Raw genomic sequence first — 14214 nt, 5'->3', positions numbered from 1 at the left:
AACAAGCCACTATTAATGGGACTTATAAAGAGCATCATAACAAAAGTAATCACTGTTGATAACCATGCCACTTATTGATGCTATTTACAGAATTTTATTAGGTATTTCCAAGCAAATGACTCTCATGTGCACAATCTTTGCTCTGGTAGGGGCGGGGTGGGGATCATGTCAGGCTCATGTCTCTGGAGGCAGTTCTGAGGTGCTATAAGTGCTGAATACGGCCGGTTATAAGGCTCACCTTGGTTCTCTGAGTGTTTAGCCAAGCTGTATAAAAAACTGATCGATCCCCTAACCTCTATCCACATCCAATCACCCCCTCCCCTGCACCATACTCTTTAATACCCCATGCTTTCTCATACGCCCATGCCACCACCATTTCCCCATGCCTCTCATACCCTATGCTACCTCCATGCCATATCCATTTCTCCTCATACCTTCATGCCCCCTCATCAACCCCCCCATGCCACCTCCAATGCCATTCATCCAGTATTCGCTCTGAGTATTTCAGGAGCTTTGTATAAATGAAAAAAGCAAACTCCTAACAATGTAAAACCTCTCACCCATCCGCACTTGACACTGAAGAAACTCGTATTCCTGAAACCCATTCAAAATGTTCAAATTCCCTCAAGTGATCAGTCTACTGTAAACACAAACTAGCTTCTTTTTGTTAACCAAATCAAAGACTGCTGGACTTCTTAAAACTGTCAATTGGAATGTGAACTCAGCATCCCGTTGAGATTATTCTTATGGAGCTAAAGTTCGGCCCTTAGGAAATGTCAACATTGAAGTCTATTGAAACTGCAGGACAAGTAAGTAATATTATTTTTCTAAGCTAAGCCAGATGGACTGTCACTCAATGCATTCCAGCAGCTTTTTTTAACTCTAAATGACAGCGACAGCATGATTTCTTTTCATTTTTAAAGGGCTGGAGATTTAAATAGCTTCAGATCATGACAGTTAAACAGACTTTACCTACCCTTCACACACATTTCATCTCCTTCAAAGTTTTCTGTGTGTCAAGATCCCAAGGAACAGGAAAATAGGGTAATAGGGTGACCATGATGGCTCTGCTGATTGGGGTTTCCTAACTGTGTGATTAACAGTTTCCCTTGGTGACAGAAATAAGGTCTGCCAAAAATGGTGGCTGGACATCTGAGTACTTTTTCAAGGCCTCCAGAGTTTTGCCCCACTCAATGAAAATCCAGCCTCTAGTATTCAGTTTTCTATCAGGATAACTGATGGTCCACATTCCCAAATAAAAATTGTCGGCACAGACCTTCCGGCTTCCAGATCATTGATGACCAGACGTGTGACCCAAGATGTGCATCCTGAACCCATGAGAATCTGACGTGTAGGCCTCCATGGTAAATTTGAACTTTCAGTGGGAAATTATCCTCCGCTGCTTCAGACTCTCTGCGAATGTCGCAGACTTGGAATTGGAAACTTCAGACAGGTCCGTAGAACTTACCTAAGTAGTTACCTGGCAATGTTAGGCAGAAGAGTCCTCGACTAACTCCGGGTGCCCACAAAATTCAGCTCCCAGTCACACACTGACTACCCCACTGATGACCGCCCCCAACCTAATCTGACTCAGCTATCCCTCTATCTCCCAACTAACCATCACCAATTGACTACTCCCTGGACCTGACCTGACTATCACCCAACCTCCGAGCATCTCTCCATTTCCAATCGAACTGACCTGACTGCTCCAGCAGCCATTCCACCCACCTGCCACCTCATCCACCTGCCACCATAACCACCTTATTTATTCATTAAGGGAATGTGGGCATCACTAACTAGACCAGCATTTATTGCCCATTCCTACTTGCCTTTGAGAAGGTGATGATGAATTGCCCTCTTGAACCATTACAGTCCATATGGTGTGGCTGCACAGACAGTGCTCTCAGGCAGCAAGTTCCAGGATATTGACCCAGCAACAATAAAGGAGCAGCAATATTTTTCCAAATCAGAGTGGTGCCTGACTTGGAAAGATGGTGTTCACAGGCATCTGCTGTCCTTGTCCTCCAGGTGGTAGAGATTCTAGGTTTGGAAGGTGCTGTTTAAAGATAATTGAAAGTTGCTGCAGTACATCTTAGAGATGGTACATACTGTTGCCGTTGTGCATCAGTGAAGGAGGGAATAAATGTTGGACATGGTGGAAGTGGTGCCAGTCAAGCAGGTTGCTTTGTGCTGGAGCTTCTTATGTGTCATTGAAACTGCACACATTCAGGCAAGTGCAGAATATTCCATCACACTCACTTGTGCCTTGTAGATTGTGAAGACCATAAGACATAGGAGCAGAATTAGGCCACTTGGCCCATTGAGTCTACTCTGCCATTCAGTCATGACTGATATTTTTCTCATCCCCATTCTCCTGCCTTTTCCCTATAACCGCTGATCCCCTTATTAATTAAGAACCTATCTATCTCTGTCTTAAAGACAAAGAATACCACAGATTCACCCTCGCAGGCTGACGAAATCCTTCTTCGTCTCTGTTTTAAAGGATCATCTCGTTCGCCTGAGGTTGTGCCCTCGGGTTCTAGTTTTTCTTACTACTGGAAACATACTTTCCACGTCCACTTTATCCAGGTCTCACAGAATCCTGTAAGTTTCAGTAAGATCACCCCCTCCCCTCATCCTTCTAAACTCCAATGAGTACAAACCCAGAGTCCTCAATCATTCCTCATACAACAAGCTCTTCATTCCAGGGATCATTCTTGCGAACCTCCTCTGGACCCTTTCCAAGGCCAGCACATCCTTCCTTAGATACGAGGACCAAAACAAGCTTTGGGGAGTCAGGAAGTGAGTTGTTTTCTGCAAAATCGCCAGCTTCTGAGCTGCTCTTGTGACCGCAGTATCTAGCCACAGTTTCTGGTCATTGGTAACCTCTAGGCTGAATTTGCCATCGCAATTTCCAGCAGCTTGTTTGATAGCAGGTGGTTTGGCCTGTTCCACTCCTTTTTGAGTTTGTGGCAATTTGAACCAACTGGGTGGCTTACAGGGCCATTTCAGAGGGCATCCCTAAAGGACATTACTGAACCAAGTAGATTTTTACAACAATCAACAGTAGTTTAATGGTCACCATTCCTGAGACTAGCTTTTAATTCCAGAAAATTTTGTGTTAATTGAATTTAAATTCTATCAGCTGCTATTGTGGGATTTGAACCTGTGTCTCTAGAGCATTAGTTTGGGCCTCTGGTTATTAGTCCAGTGGAACTATGACTACATCCCAATCTCCCCTTGCCCCCTGCCACCCTACCCCCCCTGCCACCATACCCGCTGCTTTGTACCCCCTGCCACCATACCCGCTGCTTCATATCCCCTGCCTCTGTATCCCCTGCCCCCGTATCCCCTGCCACCCTAACCCCTGCCACCCAACCCACCTGCCGCCCTACCCACCTGCCGCCCTACCCACCTGCCGCCCTACCCACCTGCTGCCCTTCACCTCCCGCTACCCTTCCCACCTGCCACCCAACCTACCTACCACTTTACAAAAGTATCACCTCACCCACCTGCTATCCTGTCCACTTACCTCACCCACCTATCTACCCTACCATACTACCCATTGACTCATTTGTCCATTCATCCGTTCACTAACATTCACACTGGACATTTAACCCTACCATACGGTAATTAGTGCCATTAGAAGGTGATGTGTCTTGTATTTCCTTGATGCTGCAGTGTTGATGAACTCTCTGAGAGATACTGCGGTCAACATTTCTGGTGAAGCCAGGCTTGGAAGACCTAGCAAGAAATACAAAGCAGTGTCTAGAAATTGAAAAGTCTGTGCAGATTGGCAGTTTGATGGTGATTGCCTCTGTGCAGAAGATCTGTGCCATTACGTCTACACGCTGAGTTGTAAGGTAGCGTAAAGCTACACTCCTGGATTCCCCCCAACCCTGGGATAGAGCAGGGTTTGTTTTCTGACCATTACTTTTAATGATTTATTAGTGCCACAAATAGGCTTACATTAACAATGCAATGAAGTTACTGTGAAAATCCCCTAGTCACCGCACTCTGGCGCCTGTTCGGGTATACTGAGGGAGAAATAAGCATGGTCAATGCTCTTAACCAGCATGTCTTTTGGACTGTGGGAGGAAACTGGAGCACCTGAAAGAAACCCACGCAGACATGGGGAGAATGTGCAGACTCCTAACAGTCAGTGACCCAAGCCGGAAATCAAAGCCGGATCCCCAGCACTGTGAGGCAGCAGTGCCAACAACTGTGCCATGATGCCGCCCTGTCATAAAAATTCTAAATAATATCTTGTGTAACATAGTATTAAAATTAAGTATAAAATGTTTTGAAATAAAGGAAGAACTGAGCTCCTAAAACAATGTTTCATTCGCCATAACTACACTGTTAACTTTTCCAATCTTTTTACTGCTAGAATGCGTAGAGCATGAATCTTTTTTTTATCTCTGACATTGTATCTGTTGGGTATTATATACTTAATCCAATATATTGACTTTTCTGTTTTTCAGCCAGTGGATTATGAGATAAATAGGGCCTTTGTGCTGACAGTTGTGGTAATGAATCAAGCACCTTTAGCAGCTGGAATTCAGTCTTCACTCCAGTCCACAGCAACTGTTGCTATCTCTGTCACGGATGTCAATGAAGCTCCATTTTTCATTCCTAATCCCAAGCTGATCAGGCAAGAGGAAAATATGTCTGTTGGCTCGCTGCTGACGACATTTGCAGCTCAAGATCCTGATCGCTTTATGCAGCAAGCAGTACGGTGAGATTTTTCTTTCTATGTCCCACTGATTCGCTATCACCCAGCTTTGTACTCTGGCACAGTAGTAAAGTCTACTCCATCCTGTGCAAAGAACAGGTGCAATCCGGCTGTCACAGGAGATCAGCTTGGCTCAGTGACAGCATAAAAATTCTTCATCTGTCTTTAGATAAATGAAACCTCAGCAAGGGGTCAACGACTTCAAGGGAGATGGGAAGGGCAGAGAATTGAGTAGAGGAAAAATTGAGAAAAAGTATTCTGCATAAACAGTGCATTTATGGATAATATTCAAATTGCAAGACAGCATTGATGTGCTGACTCCAGTTCTAATATTGAATTCTTGAAGCTTACAGAAAAATTCGTGTGAAAGTATTTCCTTTGCATTGTAACTTCATGATCTTCGTGATAAGCGGCTTATATTTTTTCCTGACTTAAAGTTCCCTTCTGCTCCTCTCTTTTAAAAGCTGTCACTGTTTGCTGACCAACACGAGTAATTCCAATCAGGCTGCTAACATCCTTTATCCCAAATCCTCAGCGCCAACTGCATCTTGGACTTCTGTTACCATGTACAAACTTACATGATAACAGTCTAAGGTTAGGCTAGCTATAGTCTAAAGTAACTAAAATGACTTGAAAAATGAGATGCGTCACTGAATAATTAACATGGAAGACCTGTAATAAATTTCATTTTGACATGCTCACCACAAAAACTGCAAAGTAAACAGTGCAGACAAATAATTAGACTTCCTGCGCTGAAGGTTGATGAGGTTAAAAAAAGTTTGTTTTTTGGATGCATTCGGTTTTTTTGGATTTACAGAGAAAGGATATTTGATCTGTATTCTTTAACCACCTAATGGGAGTGTGAGACTTGCTTAGAAATTGAAGTATTTTGATCCAATTTCAGTTTTATTACGTATTCTGTTATGCTGCATGTGGAGGATTTTCCGAGACTCATCAATTAGTGATTCAAGGTCACCCCCAGCAACGATTGGAAATCCTGTGTGGGAGTAGCATGGTTCAGTCTGCACGGTGCCACTACATGTCTTTGTACGTTGACACATTTGCGGACACAAGTGCCACCTCACTGCTTTGGAATTGTTGGTACCACATTACATGAAATGCCATTCCCCAGCCTTTTTCTCAATGGCTTCATTCATATTAATTCATTCACACAATTATTAGTGATCGGCGCATGACAATAAGTGTGAATGCTTTACAGAAATAAAGAGTATTTTGTAATGCATGGAGGAGAAAGAAAATATTAAAACATGGTTCAATCTGTTGGAATTTAGGAGATTTTTGGAGGTAGAAGAGGGATAGTCAGTTGGAAAGCTTTAGGAAACAGATTCCAGAGGCTCAGTGCGTAATTGCCGATAGACTAGGCTCCAGTGGTGCTGCGAAGTGGAACAGGCAGTAGTCCAAAGCCGGAGAGATAGAAGATGAGGTTTAGGCTGCATGGTTTGAGAAGATTAACGAAATATGGTTCAGTGAGGCCGCAGGAGGACTTGAAACAACGCTGAGGACCTTGGAATCAATTTGTTAATTGAAGTTTCTGCTTCACAGCAACTTCATTTCTGCCAAATCTCAAAATATTTTGCTAAAACTACCCAGCATCTATCTGACTTGCATTCTGTGCATCTGTGCAGTCTGTTTCTGCTTGAACATGCAACTCACTCATCTAGCTTTTTATTCCTGGAGTAAAGGTACAGGAAAAAAATAAACAATTTTACAGCTGAAATCACTCCCTGAACTTCAAAATAGCAATTTTAGCAACTAATATCTTAAATGAAAAGCTTTTTATGAGTTAGATTTGATTCACCGTGCTTAGTCAGTTCACTCATATTAATTTCTGGAACTGAGTAACTCTGCAGCCTTGACAAACATAAGTAATATCTTAATTAATTCCAAGGTTATTAGTTTGTTGCGAGGGTGGACTTGGCAAAAATATATGTAGGTAGTCTTGACTAATAAAAGATGCTTGTCTAAAAACGTAATAAAAAATAAACACTTTATCAAGCTCACACTAGGGAGTTAATGCAGCACACCAAAAATTACATTGGGTTGCTGGTCTTTGATAATGGACAAGACTTGTTCATTATTGCTTACTTTTGGTTTAACATCTACAGTTAATCAATAGAGGGATTGTTTTTTTTTAGCATAATCTTGACTCCTACAATAAAAGCAAAACTGCACTCAATAGAAATCTTAAATAGCAGAAATTTCTGGAAATACACACACCCAGTCCATCGACATCCATCAAGTTAAAGGGCAGGTTACATTCAGGGTTTTGATCCTATTTGACCTACTGTGCATTTTTCAGCATGTGCCGCTATCACCCTGTTCTTTAAAATTCAGCCCCAGTGGTTGTTATTCTTGATCAAATCTGAGTCAGTCCACGACAGCACTTAGCGGGCTTATTCACGCTGTTTGTCCAGCTTGCAATTGGACGGTGCATTAATGATGAACTGGAAGGATTACTCAGGAATCTGCGGTATGCGCATGCTTTTCAATTTCCATAATCGTTTCTTTTTAAATAAGGAAATTAGTGAATGTCACAGAGAATGATTACAACTGACTTACTAAAGTGATTCTTTTTTTATTGTCTATCTGTCCTCAAGTTACGGTGAATTTGGTGAAAAGACTTGAAGTCATTAAACAATTTGTTCAGAGTGACCAATAAATGGTTTCAACTTGAAAGCAATAAAACTTTAAAACATTAATGTTTACAACACCAGTTCATGAACATAGTTAAGCCCATCTGGCTGTTTTGATTATTTCTTCCCTAAACAACATATTACTACTTCAGCTATACTTATTTTCTTTTATTGCTTTTAATGTTTAATGATCCTCAATGCGTTTCTTCCAAAGACTTTGTTTTTGAAAATTGATCACTATATATAAACTCAGCCAGTCTGCAACCTCACCTGCACACTCTTCTGCTTTCTTCGGGTATCTATTTCTTTGTGGCTATCATCATTGCTTCTTTTTACTGAGTTCTTCGGAAGTACAATATGGCCACTCTTCTGGATTGGCACTCTTTTGCTTCTCCTAAGCTTATACATCCAGCCATTCCCACCTCCCACCTTGCCACCACCCCACATCCAACTTTTGTTAAAACCAGAAGTAGGGGGGATTGAGGTGGGTGGGGTTCGCATTTGAGACCTTTTACATGTCCTAAAACTCACCAGCTTTGGTGGTTTGAAATTATTCTCTACCACCCAAAATATGTTCAGAGCTGCTACAACAGCAGAGCATGAGCACTCTGAGGGGCTTGTGTGAAAGTGTCACAAGTTGAGCTGTATTCCAGTTGTTCCTTTCAGATTCCCTCCCCAATAACAGACAGTCAACTTTCCCAACATTCTTCCAGCTCTCATTACACCACACTGAGTAAAAAACTGACAGGCAAAAGTGAAGCATAAGGAAGTCCAAGGTGCAGATGTGATTACACCTTAGGCTGTAATCATTGAGCCTTCCATATCCAATTGTTTACTGATCATCCTCTTTTGTATTCTTGCACACACTGATATGAAAACAAAACATACTAGAAGTCATTTTCATAGTTGGTAGGAATTGAGAACTGGAAATGGCAAGTGAAGATAATATCGGCACGGTATTATATCAGGCGGCACGGTAGCATAGTGGTTAGCACTGTTGCTTCACAGCTCCAGGGTCCTGGGTTCAATTCCTGGCTCAGGTCACTGTCTGTGTGGAGTTTGCACATTCTCCTCGTGTCTGTGTGGGTTTCCTCCGGGTACACTGATTTCCTCCCACAGTCCAAAGATGTGCGGGCTAGGTTGATTGGCCATACTAAGAAATTGCCCCTTAGTTGCTAGGGATGCGTAGGTTAGAGGGATTAGTGGGTATAATATATGGGGGTAGGGCCTGGGTGGGACTGTGTTCGGTGTAGACTTGATGGGCCGAAGGGCCTCTTTCTGCACTGCAGGGTTCTATGATCAATGATCTATAAAAGAAAATCAGTCATGGGCAACTGATCCAATGTTATCACCAGTCTTTCACCCCTGCCAAAAGTAAAAAGTACCCCTGCTATGATTCAGGTGCTTCTGAAAAAACTTCCAGTGTTACAGTTAGTCAGACATTCACATGTTTTATGTGTGCTTCCTCGTGGAATATGAATCTCATCTGCTAATATGAGACTAGCAGGGTAAATACGTGGGGCTACAGGATAGAGGCTGGGTGGGAATTTGGTCAGTGCTGACTTGATAGGCCGATTGGCCTCCTTCTGGACTGTAGGAATTCTATGTGATTAGATTTTGATTTGATTTGTTATTGTCACATGTATTGGTATGGGCAGCTAGGCACATGGGGGTGGTTGTATTTCTCATCTGACCAGATTGGCATTCCTTAGTGCCTTTTATTATGAAATACCTTAGATAGAAGGATTTTTGTTGAGAATCTCATTGGTGCTGCTGGGGCCAGGGGCAAAAGTCAGTCGAACCTTGGCACACAGGCTCATGGGAACCTAAATGGCACCAAAAAGCAAACAAAAAATTAAAACTTCTTAAGTCACCTCACAAATAGTCAGCATTACACATCTAGTATAGATACCCATTTTTGAAGTGTCGTCCAAAATAGTGCCCAAGTATCAGGCAAAAGGTGCAGAATGTCCCTGACATCAAATTACAATATTTAGAAAGGTTCCTTACCTTTTAGAAGTGGGTGCTTTCAATGCAGGTGAAAATGGCATGAATTAAAGTGGATAGTGTTAGGGATCTTTTCATACTGTTCTAGTCAGAAGCATCTAACTTGGAAAAAGACAATTGATGCCAATAGGTCCAAATCATTGTGCTGTTTATCATTCATTGCTGTGTTGCTCTTACCGTTGTTGCTTTCATCTATTCAGCTAACTATCATTGGATTCCCGACTAAAATTTCTGTTAATATTTGCTGGGTTTTTTTTCAGGTATTCTGAACTGTCAGATCCTGCAAACTGGCTGAATATTAATGCCACAACTGGTCAGGTCACAACCACAGCAGTCCTGGACAGAGAATCGATTTACGTTAAAAACAATGTGTATGAAGCAACATTCCTGGCAACTGACAACGGTAGGTCATGGATCCACACTGTTTATTCCTGTGGAGCACTGTAAGACAATAGCTCAACCTGGTGCATCATTTGGGTTGTATACAAGACATGCAGATGTGCTGATCAACTGAAAACCTCTAATAAAGCCTGCATTTGTACCATTTACACAGTGTGACCGATAGTGTCTGGAGCTTGGTTCGGTCCATAATATTATTTGATCTGATCTGATCTTCTGTTGCTCATTCATCTCGACATATCATACTTAGCGTTTGGCTTCGACTCCATCTCGCCCACATTGAAGTTATTATACTTGACACATCGATTTAGAAATTTCAAGTTAAAGAAACCTCACTTTGAATATCCATAGTTTTTGACTTGCAATATTTGGAGAAAAATAAAGCAATTTAATGAGCTCCTCTATGCTTTGCTAACCTGATAAAATGGTTTGGCATTTATACTGATTTACAATCATCATAGAATCCCTACAGTGCAGAAGGAGGCCATTTGGCTCATCGGGTCTGCACCGACCACAATCCCACCTAGATCCAATCCCCGTAACCCCACACATTTACCCGGCTAATCCCCCTAACACTCAGGGGAAATTTAGCATGGCCGGTCAACCTAACCAGCACATCCTTGGACTGTGGGAGGAAAGTGGAGCACCCGGAGGAAACCCACGCAGACACAGGCAAATGTGCAGACTCCGCATAGACAGTGACCCAAGGCCAGATTTGAACCTGAGTCCCTGGCCTTGTGAGGCAGCAGTGCTAACCACTGTGCCACCCAAGATAAGAGAGAGAGAGTGCCATGTGTTCACTGAACTAGAGTGAGAGAGCGCCGTGTGTTTATGATTTAAGTTTATAATTAAAAATGATCTTGAGCAACCAATAACCTCAGGTTTTGTCAATATAACATAAGAAGTAGCATTTATACACATAACTTTACCAAAATGTAGTATGGGAAATAAAATCCCACAAGAAATGGCCAAGTACTGATGAGAAACATGCTGAGAAACCATGAGGCACGTGTGCCCAAGACCGGAAATTTTCACCTGAACTCAACAGACCATTAAATGTTCCACTGAGTTTCCTGCCTTGCCTGCTGTGATTCCCACAACAGGTGGGATGGCAAAGTTTCAGCCTTTGTCTTTAAGGTAGAAACACAAATAACCAGCTGTTGGGAGAACTTTCATCCAGTTCTGGACATTTAAGGAGTGATCCAGGCAGCGCTGAACAGAGTTCATGGTTCCTGTAGACATGTTCTCTGAGCACAGTTGCCACTGGGAGAGGTAAATCATGGACATTAAAGCATAAATTAAATAGTTTGCCTATGTGAGGAAAAATTCGGGTCATTAAACATTACCAGCTGAGCTCAGTTGCCACTGTGAGAGGCAAGTTGTGGACTCTCTATTTGGCATTAAAGCATAAATCAAATAGTTTGCTTGTGTGAGGAAGAATTTGGGTCATTAAACATTTTCTTTTGAATGGAACAACAGAACACATTCTGAACTCACAAATTGTGACAATCGCAAATTTTTCAATTATATTGAAATCCAATAAATTGGAACTTTTTTAAAAATGTTCTTTATTGGGATGTCGCCAACATTGGCAAAGTCACTTTTTTATCAATTCCTAGTTGCCCTGAAATTTAGAAAATACGCAGACTTGAATTTACAGACTGCCTTTTGCAATCACCATTATGCCCCAAAGCACTTTATAGCCAATGAGGTACTTTTTAAATGTAGTCATTGTTGCAATGTAAGAAACATGGCAGCCAATTTGCACGCAGCAAGCTCCCACAAACAGCAAGGTGATGATGACCAGGTGATTTGTTTTATTGATATTGACTGAAAGTCAAAATATTCGGTCAGGACACTGGAGATAACTCCCCTACTCTTCTTCGAATTCATACATTGGGATCTTTTGTATTCACCTCAGAGGGCTGATGAGGCCTTGGCTTCATCTGAAATGAGACCCCCTCCGACTGTATGGCACTCCATCAATTAGTTCCACAGCAGACTGTCAGCCTTGACTTTTGTGTTCAGCTCCTGGAGTGGGACTTGAACCCAATACCTTCTGACTGACAGGCTGGAGTGTTACCAGCTGAGCTCAGTTGCCACTGTGAGAGGTAAATCATGGACTCTCTATTTGGCATTAAAGCATAAATCAAATAATAATGTGAGGAAGAATTCAGGTCATTAAACATTTTCTTTTGAATGGAACAACAGAACGAATTCTGAACACACAAATTGTGACAACCTCAAATTTTTCAATTATATTGAAATCCATTTAATTGGAAATTTTTTGTTAATCTGTTTGTTGGGATGTTGCCAACATTGGCAAAGTCACATTTTTTTTATCAGTTCCTAGTTGCCCTGAAATTTAGAAAATACACAGACTTGAATTTACATACAGCCTTTTACGATCACCGTTGTGTCCCAAAGCACTTTACAGCCAATGAGGTACTCTTTAAATGTAGTCATTGTTACAATGTATGAAATGTGGCAGCTGACACCCAAAATGGCAGTGACAGGCTTTCTTAGATTGCAGCGGCCTGTGTGGTAATAGTGTTCTCTGCAGCTATCAAGGTTATCTCGCCAGTCAGTGATTCTGACGTGGTTGAACTCTTGACTGATTTTTATCCAATTTTCTCAGTTGGATATTGAGGTACACACAGGTGGAATATTGCGAGACCTGCAGAGGGGGTTTTGGACACACAAGCAGGAGAGAAAGAGGAATGGTTTAGATGAGCTTGTCGGAGACACGGTCATACCACGAATGACTACCTACCTGAAAGTGGGCAGGGAGCCAGCAATTAGCAATTCCAACATTAATATTGGAATGGGGAGGAATCTTCCAGAACCTTCCCTGTTGTGCCAAGCCCAGTAGCTCAATGAGGACAGCCTTCCAGCGGCAGAATACGTAGCCATTGGATCCAAAGGGCCACAGACAAGAAAGGCTGCATCCGTTACCCAAACAACTATACTGGAAGTGCTTTCCCTCCAGTACAAATGGAGGGCTGGCTTCAGCCCTCATAATTTTAAACTTTGATGAATGCTTCCACTCACGCCGTTCTGGTTGACTGAGCAGCACCAAGGTTTCCCAGTGGGACTGTCACAGCCATCCAAAGCTGTAGGCCCTCAGAAACCCACACACCCTCCTTAATTGGACTGGGAAAGATCACACAGGCAGGAAGACACAAAGAACATCGGGGAAAGGACCTATCTTGGTCCTCAATGGAATTTTTCTTTTAGGAAAGGTGGTGGTAATATTCCTCACTAAATGTGGGAGAAGGTACAGCAGAAACAACTAGCCAAAATATTCTGCTTCCCACCGATGGAAATATAATGGGCTGCATATTATGTGTCCCCATCAAGCATGTTTGCGGCAGGAAGGGCACGCAAAATAGGGGGGTTCGCACCCCACCATCTTACCACCCACCTCTCAGCTGAGCCCCTTAATACAAGAGTTGGACCCATTGTATTTGAAGAAATAATTAGGCATCATTTGAGCCTGTTAACAAATCAGTTGACCACAATAATAGTGTTCACGTCATAAACTGTCGATGCAGGCAGTTAGGCAAGAGTAACGGGTTGTTTTTAGAAAAACAATTTCAAAAGGTGGGAAGGAAGGAGGTGGTGATAATTCTGGGGAGAGGGGCTTTGCAAATCTGTGTGCAGCCATCCCTAAGATGGTAGACCCTGTTTTCCTACTTTTCTGCCTGGTCTGTTAAACACACCGCCTACTATCCCTGCTGCCTCCCTAAACTGTCCAACCATTCCCTGCCTACGGTCCAGGATTTTCTGATTTTCTTTTTCTGGATTTTCAAAAAAATCCTTTTCAGGAATTTCCTTTTCCTTTTTTCTGATCAGAATGTTCCGCTCACCTGATGAAGGAACAGCGTTTCGAAAGCTTGTGGGTTCACTATCAAATAAACTTGTTGGACTTTAACTTGGTGTTGTGAGACTTTTTACCACGGTCCAGGATCCACAGGCCGCCTTCTTGTTCCTGGTTTCAGTCCTCGCACTGCACAGCAATGCTCTCTTGGTGCTACCACAACAGTCAGCCAATCTGACTGGCGGCAGCTCCCGAGAGCTGGACTTCCTCCCTAGGGAGAGCTGGAAGTGCTAAGCTGCCCCCATTCAGCCTGTCCACAGTGCACAGTGGCAGCAGGGCAGCCACCTACCTGCTCCACACTGACTTTGCTTTCGTGTAGGGACAGTGGCAGGACTGCAATCTGTCTCTTACCTCCTGCCAAAAATGAATTCATAATTTGGCAGCCTGATGATCATGAAGTACTGTGATCTGTGATTCAAAATAGGATGCGGAGGAGTTGGAGATCTGGCTGCACAAATGTAGGGGGCAATCTTACTGAAAAATGGCAAAGTGTCTTGGCTCTGACTGAAAACTCTCCAGAGAAACACGTCGGTTTGCTC

At 42.7% G+C, this 14214-nt stretch overlaps 1 protein-coding gene across 1 annotated transcript in view; it reads left to right on the top strand.

The window, feature by feature from the left end:
* Positions 1-14214, top strand: part of LOC145353946 (cadherin-4-like) — a 608947-nt gene that overhangs the window by 539568 nt on the left and 55165 nt on the right. Inside the window, exons 10-11 of the mRNA XM_080204964.1 lie at positions 4485-4738; positions 9657-9799. Of these exons, the coding sequence (XP_080061090.1) occupies positions 4485-4738; positions 9657-9799 (397 nt within the window). The remainder of the gene's footprint in view (positions 1-4484; positions 4739-9656; positions 9800-14214) is intronic.

This window comes from Carcharhinus amblyrhynchos, chromosome 16 (genome assembly GCF_965287045.1).
Source record: "Carcharhinus amblyrhynchos chromosome 16, sCarAmb.v2.hapA, whole genome shotgun sequence".
NCBI lineage: Eukaryota > Metazoa > Chordata > Chondrichthyes > Carcharhiniformes > Carcharhinidae > Carcharhinus > Carcharhinus amblyrhynchos.
The sequence above is the reverse complement of the archived record's forward strand: the minus strand, read 5'-3'. Positions and strand labels throughout refer to the sequence as shown.